Source organism: Mustela putorius, unplaced genomic scaffold, assembly GCF_011764305.1.
Source record: "Mustela putorius furo isolate JIRA1106 unplaced genomic scaffold, ASM1176430v1.1 tig00000228_pilon_pilon_pilon, whole genome shotgun sequence".
Lineage (NCBI taxonomy): Eukaryota > Metazoa > Chordata > Mammalia > Carnivora > Mustelidae > Mustela > Mustela putorius.
In genome coordinates, this window is record NW_025421322.1 from 13,021,827 (window position 1) to 13,037,710 (window position 15,884).

At 40.7% G+C, this 15,884-nt stretch overlaps 1 protein-coding gene across 10 annotated transcripts in view; it reads right to left on the reverse strand.

The window, feature by feature from the left end:
- SYBU (syntabulin) overlaps positions 1-15,884 on the reverse strand; it is a 113,137-nt gene that overhangs the window by 38,574 nt on the left and 58,679 nt on the right. For all 10 annotated transcript variants that reach the window (XM_045078065.1, XM_045078064.1, XM_045078063.1 and 7 more), the window contains one exon: positions 9,730-9,927. In XM_045078065.1, the coding sequence (XP_044934000.1) occupies positions 9,730-9,927 (198 nt within the window). The remainder of the gene's footprint in view (positions 1-9,729; positions 9,928-15,884) is intronic.

The following is a 15,884-nucleotide window of genomic DNA, read 5'->3' on the forward strand; positions in this document are numbered from 1 at the left end:
TCTTTTTTTTTTAAATGTCCAACGAGAGCACCAGACACCGATTCGAAATTGCTTCATATCAAATGAATTGGGTGAAGGTGAAAATGCTGTGCTCTAGAAAAGTCAGAGGAGTTGCAGAGTAGCTCTAGGGAGGAGAACAACTGAATAAAAGATTTTATATTAGACATGAATAAAAAAAAATCAATGTTTCTAGGGGCGCCTGGGTGTCTCAGTAGGTTAAGCATCTGACTCTTGATTTCGGCTCAGGTCACGATCTTGGGGTCTTGGAATGGAGTCCCACACCGGGCTCTGTGCTCAGAGGGAGTCTGCTTGGGATTCTCTCCTCTCCCTCTGCCCCTCATCCCACCACTCTTCCTCTCTCTCTTTCTCTCAAATAAATGTCTTTAAAAAAAAAATCAATGTTTCTAAATTAATAATATAGAATAAGTAAGAACATTTAACTAAGACAACAAATTTAAAAAAAAATCAGATACAATTTCATCCATATCTCCAAAGATTTACTTGAGCTAACAAATGAACTAAAACTTTTTTATTCTCATTAGGGAAGTGGGGGGACATTATATTCAGTCATATACACTGTATCCCTATACTTTCCTCTGTATCCGCTAACTCCGTCCTAGGCTAAGCTATCTAAATGTAGACCTGCTTCCTGTTGCACCACTTGATAATCCAAGCTCTACAGAGTAGCCAGAAGGATCTGGACTATTTACCTTAAATTATGTCTCGCTTCTTAAAAACTCTCCAATGGCTTTCCAGTACTCTAACAATACAGACACCTGCTACTGCTCTTTACCTTCCTAACTCACCGCCCTACCCCGCCCTTTAACCCTCCCCTAAACATAAAGGAATATGGCTACGTTCTCAGCTCAAAAGTCATCACCCCAGACACACCCTTGTCTCATCCCCACTCAGTCACTGTCTATATAGCATTTCCTGGCTTTGCTTGTCAGCATCTGAACTCCTCTTGTTTGTCTGCCTGTGTATCAGCCACTCCCCATGTTAAAGGCAGACTCCATGAGAACAGGCATGTTGTTTGTTTCTTCTCTGTATCCTTCATGTCCACAGCAACAGCATCAGCACAGAGTAAATGCTTAATAACTGTTAACTGAATGACTGAATGACTGACTGAATGAATGAATGCTGGTCAATCTACAGCCAGGATTCAAGCCTCAGTTTAACAGAAACCCCTTATGTGTAATAAAGGGGTTCCTTTCCTTTACTTAGACTGACATAGACATCACTTTCTGCAATGCCATACACATTCTAGTCCCTGCATCTCCAAGTATAAGCTCACTGCAGCCAGGTTCCTGAAGGGTTACCTCGGTTAAGCATGACTTGCAGCCTTGGCTCTCAGAGAAGCTACAAGCTTAGGGGATAAAAGTATGTTACCCACACAAGCATACTATGTAGTTCAGCACATAACTTTTTATCAGTAACCGTGCCGTACACCAAAACATCACACAACAAATCATACCAGCAGAGGAGACAGAGAGAGAGCGGGGTATTTACCCCTCTGGCTCTTTTCCTATCCTTTGGCTTCATTCCTCTACCAAAGTGCACAGCTGCTCCACATGTGGCCTCAGAGTTCTCTCCCTCTGGCTTCCAGCTAACTCTACCCTGTCCTCAGCCCTTCAGGATGTGGGAATGTCTCCAAGCTCCTGCCAGTGCCAAGCATTTGACCATGCCTTGTTGGATCCCCTTAATTATGCCCTTTGCATGCAGACAGTCTCTTCAATAAACTCACCCCAATTAGCACAAAAAAAGGTCCCATCTAAAGCATATATCTGCATGATTTATAACTCAGTTTCCAAGTTTATGTACAGAATAAGTTTCTAGGTTTATTTCTCTTATGCTGGCAGTGGGTAACTATGTTCCACGGTGGGTGTGTGGTCTGCTGGAACGTCTACCATGTATGGGAGACCAGTAATGCTTCGTTCTCAACACGTTAGAGCACTTAGTAAGCATTTGGCAGGCCCCCAGACCAGTGGCTAGAACTGTACATGAAATAAATCCTACAGGCCCACGATTTGTATGGCAGTCACCTTTGGGAAGAAGAGGATTATAATTCACTAATTCTTAGGGGGAAACCATTAACGGGCCATTTGGCACCATTACACTGATCGGGTGCACCGTCAAAAGCACAGATGGGAGAAATGCTCAGAGTAGATACGTAGCCCTGCCGTAAAGATAAACACTCATCCCATTTAAGCTTTATTTTACTGGTCTGGTCTCTGCTGGGGAGAAGTGATAGATCGTACAAGAGTCCACTGCGAAACATTTTCTGCGGTAGCCTGGGTGAGCATTCTTTCTCTCAGGGTGGAAGAAAGGTTCAGAGACCCATTTCAGTATAAACACTAAAGCTCTTGCTACGTTGGCAAAGTGTAATGATCTGTGCTTAGGAAAGTATTCATGATATGCAGGGCAGCACAATAAACATCTTGACATGCAGGATAGGACGAGAGGATGATGAAGTGGAGAACACTGGAGACCGGAACATTCCTCTGATGTTCATATCCTCAGAGTTTACTGATCTGCACCCGGTCTTATGTGTTCAGTTCTGTGGACTTTATTGAAGTTACACTGAGGTTCATTGAATCTGTTATCAGCAACAGCCAGCCCAATCTACATACGGGATATATCAGCTAATTTATGAAAATTAATAAGAATTTTTAGGGCTTTACAGACATTAAAGAAAAATAATTTCTATCTTATTGAACATAATCTTTCTCAATAGTCAAGCTCCCTTATTGTAATTAAAATGATTCCTTTGAAGGCAGGCCTTACAACCAGTGCAGTGGTTAAGAGTTAGTAGCAAGACTGCCCTGTTTAAAACCTACCTACAATCTGTGCCACCTTGGATAAGTTACTTAACTTCTCTGGGCTTCAGTTTCTCCATCTGCAACACAGGGGACAATAGTATCTTTTTCTCCTATGGATGTTAGGATTAAAGAGTAACATGCTTAGACTTTTGCCTGGGACTGTCATTGCTCCATAAATGTTAGCTAAAAAATACATTTTTAAAAGATTTTATTTTTATAAGTAATCTCTATGCTCAGCATGGGGCTCGAACTCACAACCCTGAGATCAAGAGTCTCATGCTCTACTGCGTGAGCCAGCAAGCCGCCTCCAGCCAATAATTTTTAAATCCAATTTCAGACAGTTATTCAAGCCCTACAATTACATCTAATATATCCTTCCAGATACTTTCATAACGTTTTCAGTATCTAAAATAGATCGTAGTCTTTATATGAGGCTGGGCTTTGCTGCTGCAAGACCTTTGATTGGAACTATAAGCTATTAGAAAAACAACGCTTTGCTAAGAAGGCTGGAAGTTTCCTTACAACCAAAATCTTCTAGCACTAAAATTTTAATTTTTTCCACTCTATGAAAATATTTCTAAAATGCTTTAGACATTTTTCTGCCCTCAGACACATCATTTTCTGCTGACTCCACCATCACAATGACTCACTGTGTTTCTAGAAGATTAACTACTTCGCATAGTGCTACAAAGCACTTAAACCCTTAAGAGGCCACCGAGATTTTTAACCGGTCTTTTGTCTGCTCTTTCATATTTTCCCATCTCCTTGTTGTCAAGGCATCAGCTGTCATTTCATACTGTGGTCAGTGTCCTCCTAGAGGAAACACTGCTCCCATTTTATTTGAACTAGGAGCCCAGGACAAGCTAGAATGCTGTTTTAAATAAACACAGACTCTATAGGAGACTTTTAAAGGGTTTTCTTCTAAAGAAAGTGCATGGAATTTGTGACATGCATTTTAGAAGCTACAAAGGACCACTATGAACATTTACTGAGGAATTATTTTGTGGCATATCTAACGATGGGCACTTCCCATTCATTAGTCTATTTAATCTTCAAAACAACCCATTTTACAGATGCTGAACAAGAGGTTTCGGGAAGATAATAAGCAGCTGAAGAACGCCTGGTTATGAAGTGGTGGCTTGAAGACTTGAACCCAGTAGGTTGGACACCGGGCTCCCAAACCTGACACACACTTTCTTCCCCCAAGGACAAGCCGAGCCGGGTAACCTGGCAGGGAAGCTGTGCGTGTCTCGGCTCTCAACTCCCCTCCAGGTAGCTCACGTTATTTTAAGAATGGCTTCTCTCAGGTAAGTTGTCTAGCTCTCTTTCATCTCCCAGGACTAACTTTGAAATGAAAGGCTTGTGATAAGCCCGGGAACAGCTGTAGCTATCCACTGTGGGAGAAAGAGCTTCTATCTGCTTAGGGAACCTGGTTGGTGCCTTCTGAGCTTTCCAGCAGATGCTTCTGAATGTGGGAAATAGTCTTTTCAAAGCAACCAGGCCTCTGTTATTGTTGTGAGGTTATTATAGTTCATCTGGTCAGGTCTCCAATTTCCATAGCCCTGGGGGTGTCAGATGACAAGGGAATACTACCTTAGTTGGAACGCTGATGGCACCCAGTGACATGTTTCAAATGCAGATTTTAACATTTCAGTTTCTAAAAGTGGATTTCTTTTAAATTATAGTGACCCTAACCATTTGCTCTTTATCTATCTCCTCGATCAGCTGGTGTTGTTTTTTTTTCTCCCTTTCTTGTCTTCTGATTATTTGTTTAAATCTTGTAACTGTTTCCCCAGCTCTCCACCAAGCCTGGTGGAGAAAGGATTTATTATTTCTTTTCGTAAAATAATGACAGCAGGTGTCTTTCTTCCTTGGACTAAGACAAGTAGTAGATCGGCATTATAGGAGCCCCTGGAATGTCATTTAATGTACCGGAGCAGAAATGCAATCAGGCCTTGCGGTTTTGGGTGGAAAGGTCAGGAAGGCTGCAGACCAAACTTGAGAGGAGCCCCTGGGGGCACCTCAGAGCTCACAGACAGAATGCCTTTCTTTCCCATGGGCGCTATAGGCCAGGTTTATCGCATGGTACTCTGCTTCAGCTATAAGCTCCCTAGATGCAGGGATGACCCTGAGGTCTTCTTTGCCCTGTCCCTCTGATGCTCTTCCCACGCCAAACACAATTCCTTGCACAGGGTGTACACTGTATTTTTCATTTAAGTATTTATTGGACACCGACTTTATGACAGGCACTGTATCAGGCTCTGGAGATTCGGTCTTGAGTGTTTGCTGAATTGACTTGCAGATAAAAGGAAGCCATGGACTTGCAAAGCCATTATCCAGCTGGACCGTGGGGATGTTTTCTTTTGCACGTTGGTGGCAATTTTTAATTAAGCCTGCCTAGGCACTAAGTGATGGAAGCCAAAGTGACAGAAGGCTCACTGCCTCCAAGAAGTTCCTGAGCAAGCCCGGCCTGAGGAAGGAAGGGGGCCTGCTGTGTGCGCACGGTGCCCAGCTGGCAAGGTGCAGGCTCGTTCGGTCCACCGCTCCAAGCTTCCCCCAGCATCCTGTGACAGATCTCCCTTCTCCTGCACCAGATCTCAGTGAGCATTCTTCGCTCTACCTGAATGACTGAAGGGGCATGACAGGAACTCCTTTTTGAGGTGAAGAGCAGTTTTCCAGAATCTAGAACAACGGACCTAAAATTAAACGGGCCTGGGTGATTTAACGTTAAAGAGGCCCAGAAGTCCATAGGAGCGACACTAATTGCTTGCTATTTTAATAAACTGGTATTGGTTCTAATGAGTTGATTTATTTTAAAAAAGTAGAGCACACATGGAGAGTGCAGGATCGGTTTGGGCTGAGTGGAGATGGTCACTTGGGGTTGGGGAGGAGGGAGAACATTTTAACCTGACAGCAGCATTGCCTTGTGGTTTAGCAGATGATGTCTCGGCATTTTACAAATTGTGGAGTCATCCAGGGGCCTCATTTCCAGCATTTCCTCTCCTCATATTTATGAGACTGACAGGTTTATTCTGCCGCAAGTTCAGAGAACTATAGGTCACGGTGCAGATTTTTCTACAAAGAGCTTGCTGTACAGAATTGAGTCCCCTCAAAAGCGCAACCAACTTTTTCATTGATGATGTTGGGAATTTTAGGCAACTAAGAAAGAAGCTTTAGGGATCCCTTCGACCTTGGTTAAATGCAAATAAATAAAAACACCACGAGGTAAAGACTGTTTAGGTGATAATGTCTGCTCATGAGCAAGGAAATCAGAATTCTGGTGACAAAAGCTGGTGTTTGACCAAAGTAGTGTTTCAGGCTCTGCCTCCGGGCAAGGGTCACTATGTTAGGATCCATAATTGCTAATAAAGGAGGTCCAAGGAACCTCAGAAATAGTAAGTGGTATTTTGTGCACATAGGTATTTTTCCAGGGTATGGGTTCACAGCCTTCATGATTCTCAAAGGATCCATGAAATAAAACAACATGAAGGGGCACCTGGGTGGCTCAGTGGGTTAAGCCTTTGCCTTTGACTCAGGTCATGATCTCAGGGTCCTGGGATCGAGTCCTGCATTGGGCTTTCTGCTCAGCAGGGAGCCTGCTTCCCTTCCTCTGCCTCTCTGCCTACTTGTGATCTCTCTCTTTCAAATAAATAAATAAAATCTTTTAAAAAAATAAAAAACAACAACATGAAGAACTGTTCTAGCTTTCATCCATTTTTCCATTCTTCCTTCCTTCTTTCTACTTTCTTTCTCCCCTCCCTCCATTTTTTTTTCTTTTTTGTCTACATTTTCTTCAGGAGCACTGAGGGCCTTAAACATTCTCAGGAAGTCAAGTGGTTGATCCTTAGCTAGTTGAGTACCTGCTATAGGATTAAGGACTTGCTCAGTGTGATTTCTGCATACAACACATAGGGTTTTAAGTCTTATGTTAACATATGATTATTCCTCTTATGATTATTGAAACAAGGATGGGCAATGATAATCGTAACTCCCATTTAATCTTGGTTTGTTCTTGCTGCACCATACCTGTCTCCTATGTCCCTGTTTCCTTGTATTGTCACCACTGTAAAAAGTTTTCAGAATAAGGTGGTGGGTAGGAAACCAAAATGAAATAATTTTAAGTTGCATTCAAACCCTACTACACCTGCACAGTGAAATCCCTTTTTCTTTGCAACTCATGAAGCTGGCATTCTTTCCTGCACCATTTTATTTTTTCAATCTCATAGCCTATCTTTGCCGTCGAGCCCCCACAATGCACTGGACTCTGTGTTAGGAATAGAAAAAGAGGATGACAAGGCTCCTGCTCTTAAATACATCCCATATGTTAGAAAAACAGATTCTGCGGTTGAGTACTCTCAGGTTAAAAGAAAAGTGAGAAGATTTTTCCAAAGAACATTGTACAAATGGCCCATAAGCACAGGAAAAGATGCTCATTGTCCTCAGCCATTGAGGAAATGTAAATCAAAAGCACGATGAAATACCACTTCACACTCATGAGAATAAGTATAATAAAAAAGCCAGGAACAGCCATCAACAAGGATGTGGAGGAAGTGGAACCCTCATACATTGCTGGTGGGAATGTAAAATGGTGCAGTCAGTCGTTTTAGAAAGGTCTGGCAGTTCCTTAAAGAGTTCAACATGGTCACCGTATGACTCAGCAATCTCTTTCCTAGATATATACCCAAGGGAACTGAAAGCTGATTCACAAAAGACTTTGCCATGAACACTCATAGCGTCATTACTCAGAAGAGCCAAGAAGCAGAAACAACACAAATGTTCCTCATCTGTGAATGGATAAACAAAATGGGGATATAACCACACCAAAACAAGATGTTAATAAAGAAAAACCTGGAGGTGGCAGGGGTGGAGAGGTATGTGAGAACTCTCTGTACTCTCCATTCAGTTTTCCTGTAAACCTAAAATTGTTCAAAAAGAATCCACTTTAATGTGCGGTACAGCCATGTAATGGAATATCACTGAGCCATAAAAATGAATGAAATTCAAATGCATGCTATGTGGATGAACTCGGAAAACATGTAAGCTGGAAAAGGCCAAACGCGGAAGGCCACACGTTGTATGATTCCACGTTTACAGGATGCCCACAACGGGCAGGTCCACAGAGACAGGGTAGGTTAGTGGTTGCCACGGGCCGGGGGGAAGGGAGAGTGGAGAGGCACAATGGGCAGGGGCTTCTTTTGGCGGATGATAAAAGTGTTCTGAAATTAGATAGTGCTGATGTTTGCATCACCTTTTGAATATACTACAAACCAGCAAATTGTATACTTTAAAAGGGTGAATTTTATGGTATATGAATTGTATCTCAACTTTAAAAAGAACCACTCGGGGTGCCTGGGTGGCTCAGTGGGTTAAAGCCTCTGCCTTAGGCTCAGGTCATGATCCCAGAGTCCTGGGATCGAGCCCCGCATCGGGCTCTCTGCTCAACGGGGAGCCTGCTTCCCTTCCTCTCTCTCTCTGCCTGCCTCTCTGCCTACTTGTGATCTCTGTCTGTCAAGTAAATAAATAAAATCTTTAAAAAATAAAATAAAATTAAATTAAATTAAAAAGAACCACTGGTCTGAAGTGGGGAGGGAGATTCTCCTTCTGGGTACACAAGGTAATAGTTTATTTGTTGGCTCTAATCTCATGACATTCTTTAACTCATTGTCTCTGTCTTAAGTATTGAAGGTAGCCAACATCCTCTTTACAATAACCATCTTTCTCTTTTATATGCTGTCTTCCCCACTGTGTATCACTCCCTTTCTTTTCCATATTATCTCAAAGCAAAGGACTGTTAACAAACTCATCATGACTACCATTTATCAGTTGCCTAGGGAAGAGGGGATTTCCTTTTCACAAAGTTTAAAATTTTTCCCTGAAACAAGACAATATGGTCTTTGGTTGACCAAAAGCAAGATGAAGAATAATTCATTAAGATATGCTGTGCAAATCAATTATTCAGGAGAACAAAAGCAAACAGAGATGGAAGAGGACATAGGACCAAGCCTTGGCTCCACTGAAAAAAGCTGTTTATTTCTCCTTGCACAATAATGTCATCACCAAAACAAAAAAAAAAAATGAGAAGACAAACATAATGAATGAGAACTCATGCAAGTCACTGATCTGTCTTTATAGGCTCATAAATACGCACAGCATTAACTTGGATTTTGAAGAAAATAATGCAATATATAAGCTGTCTTTCAATGCCAACGCCCAGGGCTTTTAAAGTTATAACTTTAGTTTTATTAAAACTACAGTTATTCATATATTGCACATATTTCTGCGATATAAAAAAAATTCTTTATTTACATATTGCAAATTCTGAGAATCGACCTTTTCTGGAATTTATGGTATCTTATCCATTGCAATAAAAATCTCCATTTCCCTTATTCATTGCAATAAAAATCTCCATTTCACCTCATGTTTTGTAACTGTGGAACATCTATATTATATATATAACATCGGACTCATATTTAATTCTTTAAAAGCAAATAAAATAACTAGGTTAGTCAGTCTGCCCAGACCTATAGCTTTCCATCAAGATAACCTGTTCTTCTCATAATCTGTGGGCACTTTAGACAGTATCAAGTAATTTCTTAGTAAAATTTATGTTAGAATTTGATAGTTTAAATGTCTGTTAGACCATTCAGTTTACATGTCTCCAACTTTGCTCCTTCTTCCCATGCCTCTGTAATGCACGTATGCCCCTATACTTACTCAATTATCAACAATCAACACAGAAAATATTCCACTTTTTGCCCTACCTCCCTAAAAAAGGGAGATGTTTTTGGGTACTGGTACAGCAACCAACAATATGGTATTCCCTGTCCTGGTGTACAGGTGTTTCATTTCAAACGTGAAATCACTCCAGTCATACTGTTCTGAGAAAAACATGAAAAGTAAGTGCATTTACCTGGCTTTACAAGGCCTGACTTTGGTTCCTTCTTATATCGAGATGACTGGATGCTTCCTTCACCAACCATTCCAACTGTGCATTTCTTTCTGGAAAAGTCTTCATCACTTCCAGGACAAAAACCAATAGGGCTGTTTCCAGTATCTGAAGGCGTCTTCACGGGAGACACGGACTGGCTGCTAGGACAGCCCGTGTCATCTGGAAGACAGGAATCAGTAAGTGATTAATGAGGAGGAGGAAATCAACAAGGGCAGAGAGAAGCCATGCACACACGCACTCACCCACATGTACTCTGCTTATGAGGACCTGGACTGACGCCTGCAGATGCCCCTCCTTTTACTTTCCATATGTTGGTCAATTTTGTTTACAAAGAAAATAGCAGCTATCATGAAACCTATCTTAAGGCAAAACCTTCTGAATTTTTTGGACCACAAATACTTCTGTAACTTTCATGTTGTCAACACTTAAAGGTTTGTCCATTTCAACATTTTAGGCAGTATACTTTTGGGTCAAAACTGTCCATATATTTTTTGATGCAGTTAAGTAACAAAAAGTTCACCAGACAATTCGGGGGCATCACTGGGAACACTTCAGAGTTGTTTGTGTTAGAAAAAAAAAAATTACTTGACTATTATTGACCACACCCAGTTTTCAACAGTTGCCCTATCAACTGGTTAAGAGAGTTTAATAGGTAAGAAATCTGGCTTTTGGAGTTCAAAGGAGCAGACAAAAAGGTTTTTTTGTTTGTTTGTTTGTTTGTTTGTTTTATTATGTATCCTGTTTCATTAGCATACACACCCTCTCCAAAATATATCAATCCAGTATCTTGCTGGGTGGGATAAATGGTAAAATAAAAATGATAGTCAAATTACAAATATCCCCTTAACTTTCAAGTTTCAGATTATTACTATGATCATTATTATAAGCTAATATGCATGATACGAAGTGACCTGAGTAGGTGCTTATGAGGCAAACAGGAAAGTCATACTGCTGACTCCTATAAATGCTTTCATATTTATTAAATATTCATGATGCTTGGTTAATTCATGTATACTTTGAGGAAGAGAATTGTATGGGAATTTAAGGTAAATCAATATTACCTAAAAGTGTGTCTCTTCCAAAGAGTCAATTAGTGGCAAATACTCATTACTAAATAATTCTTTCTTATACAGAAATATTTTGATGGCAGAGCTACTTTAGTAACTCATTAGACAAAAAAAAAAAAAAAAGAATAGAGACTATTAGTACTAATAATTTTTAAGACTATCACACTTTAATGAGTATTAAAGGAACAAAAATAATTTGCCATCTGTGAAAGGCTCTCTCAAACTCCACAGCTTTAATAAATACAGAAACAGAACGAAACATGAATAAAATATACTGGTTGCCTGAATAAAGATGACTAGAATCCATCTAAAAAAAAAAAAATCATGGCCTTTGCTTCATTTTTGGCTTCCATTTCAGATTTTATTATGAAATAGCCCCAGTTTCTGGAACAAAGTGAACTTGGCACTGGTAAGATGATTCATTTCTCTGAATATTTTTTTTTTTTTTTGGACTATTGGACTTATTAGTATACACAGGACCTTAATGGTGCATTTCTGGAAGGGAGTAGTTTTTAGTGTACTGCTCATGCCTTCTGCCTTTGCTGTTCTCTTTCAAGTTCCCTGTTATTACCAAACTCCGGAAGAAACTTTGGCCATGAAGGAGAGTGCTGAGAGCCCCTCCTGGCTGCTATGGGTCAGCTCTTTCACCACTTATTGTCCCTGCCTTTCTGTAACATTTGCATGTCCCATGCTGCAACCCAATAAAAAGCCTAGCTCCCCTCAAAAGGTGCAAAGCTGCTAATTACTCAGATTCCAGCACTCTTACAAGGTCTTACAAGGCTCAACAGGCCTGCACATCGCCTCAGGAGGTCCTCCTTCTTGATTCTGATCCCAAAGCAGATAATGCCAAGCAAAGGAGGTCTAATCATTCGAAATTACCCATTGCCTTCAAAATTATTTACTTATGAGTCACTTCCAAAAATTACTTCTTTTGAAAGAGAGATGGCCCAAATAAATAAAAAGTCCATGCTTCAGAGTCTCTAACCTGAAAAGCAATTTTTCTTGAAAACACTCAGACTCAACAGGACAAAATCAAATGATTTCCAGTATTGAGAAACACTGTCAAAATTATAATTTAAGTAAATAGAAAGCAAATGTGTTTTGTTGGTTCTATTATCATTTAGCCAGAGTTAAATGAGAAAGAATATGTATAAGCCATGCTTTTAATAATGTCAAGAATTAAGTGCTAGGCTCTGGTTAACAATTGGGACCTGAAATTATTTAGAATAGTGGCACTTTAGGGAAGGCAGCAGCAACTTTTTTTTTTTTTTAACCTGGAATGTGTGCTTTACAAATCATCAATATTTACAGCTAGTATCTCTAGAGGAAGGATTTGAGAAGGTGAAGACCTAAATAAACCTTTAACTTGTGGCACCTTGTACAGCATCTGAATCATGATATAAACTGGTGTTCCCCCAACATCTCTTAACTGTCTAGTACTGTGCTTTATATTGAGAGAGAAACAATGGGCATAAGACATGATCTTTCATTGGTTAAACTGCATCTTGGCCCTGAACCAGCCCACAGACATTATGCCCAGCGCCCATACCAATGGAGCTTATAAATAAGCAAACGGAGCTGGATAAATATCACGTACAACGCACAACTCCTACAGACTGGCAAGCCCGTCAAAGCAAATCCATACTCCAGAAAATCAGTGTGTTATCAGAGAAAGTCAGGGTATTCGCCAGTTTCATCCCATGAGATCAACACTAACCAGATATCTAGTTTGGAAAGTGTAGGGCCATTGATTTTCCTACTAGAGAGAACAAACATTAAGTTATGCAAAGTAAGCCTCAGAGCAAAGGCAACAAAGGTTCATGGACCAGGGAGTCATCTGGTAACCTGGGACACCTGCAGTGTTTTCCTCTGTGTGGCACTGAAAAAGCGGTCATCTTTTCAACAAGTCTTGTTTAAGGCTCCTTTTCCCTTTCCCTCCCCTTCCCTTCTCTTCTCCTCCTCCCTTTTAACTCCATGGTCACAGCTGGAAGCAGACTCCTAGTCCAGATGAAAGTAATACTCCTTCCCGAAATTCTATGTAAAATACGTTTCCTTCACATTTACTCCAAGACTCTAAGAAGATGGAAGCCAAGTAGATGCCCCTTGGTTATTCATGTCTAATGTTACCAATGTGCCAAACTACATGTGGACTAAGCACATGTTAAACAGATTTATTTATAAAGCCCACTTTCGTTAAACCCTTTGAGTATGCCTCCTGTTTCCTGCTGCTACTAGCTCAGTTTGTCCCGTGGAATCCATGGATTTATAATTACAATATGTATAATTATGGTTTTTATTATGTTAGTATAAAGAAATTATCAATGACAAAAAAATTTTAATAGGACACCATGAGGAAACTATTTCAGAGAGGAAATGACAGAAATCCTGATTGACCTACCCAAAACAGTGTAGAGTGTTTTAAATTTCCAGAAAAATGCCTGAGAAAAATAAGAACATTTTGGTCTGGTTTTGGCAGAGGGAAGCTTTGCAGCAAGACTTTAGGTAGAGCATGTGGAAGACTTTCAGTCTCTGGAGAGAGAGGAGTTTTTCTTTTAAAACACACATACACACACACACTACTTTGGTGCTTACATTATTGAGCTTTTACACTTCTTCATTGTTCATAGTAAGTATAACTTCATTAAAAAAAAGAAAATATGGGGCGCCTGGGTGGCTCAGTGGGTTAAGCCGCTGCCTTCGGCTCAGGTCATGATCCCAGGGTCCTGGGATCCAGCCCCGCATCGGGCTCTCTGCTCAGCAGGGAGCCTGCTTCCTCCTCTCTCTCTGCCTGCCTCTCTGCCTGCTTGTCATCTCTCTCTGTCAAATAAATAAAATAAAATCTTTAAAAAAAAAAAAAAAAGAAAACATAAAACAGGGACGGCTATGTGGGTCAGCCAGCTGAGCACCTGCCTTCAGCTCAGGTCAGGATCTCAGGGTCCTGGGACACAGGTCTGCATTGGGCTCCTGCTCAGCGGGGAGTCTGCTTCTCCTTCTCCCTCTGCCCCTCCCCCGATCCTGCTCGCGCGCGCGCGCGCGCGCGCGCGCGCGCTCTCTCTCTCTCTCTCTCTCTCTCTCAAATAAATAAATAAAATAAAATCTTTTTTTTTTTTAAAGATTTTATTTATTTTTTTGACAGAGAGAGATCACAAGTAGGCAGAGAGGCAGGCAGAGAGAGAGGGGGAAGCAGGCTCCCCGCTGAGCAGAGAGCCCGATGTGGGGCTTGATCCCAGGACCCTGGGATCATGACCTGAGCCGAAAGCAGAGGCCTTAACCCACTGAGCCACCCAGGCGCCCCAATAAAATAAAATCTTAAAAAAACCCAATAACCCTAAAATCGTGTTTCATGTTTTACACACTGTGATCCATCTGAAAATATAGGCAAACTTCCTTTTGGGGTCAATAATTTTAAATCCCACTTCAATGGGCCCAGGACGGTCCCTCGTGGGACACGGGTAAAACTGGCCCATACTAAGTCTACTTTTGATCATCATCTATCGTGAAGGCGACTAAGTTACATTTCGTCCTTGATATATATTAAGGAATAGGCCATTTTTGTTCTTGTTGTTCATTTGCTTTGAATCTGTCAACATACAAGTTTAAGGACACACAAAGAATACTCACAGACCTAGGAAGTCCCAGAAGTTGCAGCCCTTCTCAAGCGCTATAAGAAATGTACCTACTAAATAGTTTCCAAATTGTTGTTAAGGGAAAAAAAAGTTAAGATCTGTAAGGACAGATGAGAGAAACAGGCATCTGTTGTAGCCTGCAGGTTGTTAAAAAAATGTTTTTAAATCTATTTCTCCTCTCTCTTTATATGACAAGCTCTTTGAGAACATGCCATATAGCTAATAACTGTACAATTACTATACTGACAATTCTGAAAAAGCGTGTAAGTATCTTTTAAAATAATTTGTATCTTATTTTAAATGCACTGAAGGAACTTGCTCATTAAAAGAAATCTGTTGGGGTTGTTAAAATGTTCATTTAATCTTTGATATTGTCAAAGTAATAATTAACGCAAAGGGTCTAGCTTGACTGCAGAAGAGTAAAAAGAAGGAAAGAGAACATAAATAGATAGCAGTTTCCTGGAACTGCAGTACCCAGAAAAAATATTATTGATCTTTTAATTATGTGTATAGTTTACTTGCTCACTTGCTTTGTGCTGTTTCCACATGTAGTATATTCAGTTTCATTATCCTGCTACTGAGCACTTTCCCTTGGAACTTGTTAAGCTATAAAGAAAGAAGCTATTGAAGACTGACAGGAGCCAATGCAAAAGGGCTCATAGTGGCCAAAGACAATAATTCGAGCACCGAAAAGAACAAATAATTAATGCAACTGACTGATAACAACTGGATATTTTAAAAAAAAATCTGGGGGCACCTGGTGGCTCAGCGGGTTAAAGCCTCTGCCTTCAGCTCAGGTCATGATCCCAGGGTCCTGGGATCGAACCCCGCATCGGACTCTCTGCTCAGGGGGGAGCCTGCTTCCTCCTCTCTCTCTGCCTACTTGTGATCTCTGTCTGTCAAATAAATAAATAAAATCTTAAAAAAAAAAAAAATCTGTGAGCTCATGGCTATTAAAAAAAAAAAAAAAAACTAAAGATGAAAAGAAAGACCCTTTCCACCTTAAAGAATCCCAATGCACTGGCAATCATTGGCAGCGACCCAGGGACCCATTCTTTGTGTTGAAATTCAGCAATTAAAAGGAAAGAAAGAACTAGTATAAATCCTGATTGAAAAACCATTCCTCGGGGTGCCTGGGTGGTTCAGTGGGTTAGAGCCTCTGCCTTCGGCTCAGATCATGGTCTCGGGGTCCTGGGATCGGGCCTTGCATTGGGCTCTCTGCTCGGCGGGGAGCCTGCCTCCCCCGCTCCCCACCTGCCCTGCCTCTCTGCTTACTTGTGATCTCTCTCTCTCTCTCTCTGTCAAATAAATAAATAAAATCTAAAAAAAAAAAAGAAAGAAAAACCATTCCTATACAAATTATATTTTAGTATAACTGAAATCTCTCACTGATGTTGCAAAGTTCTTCCTTACAGAAGCTTCT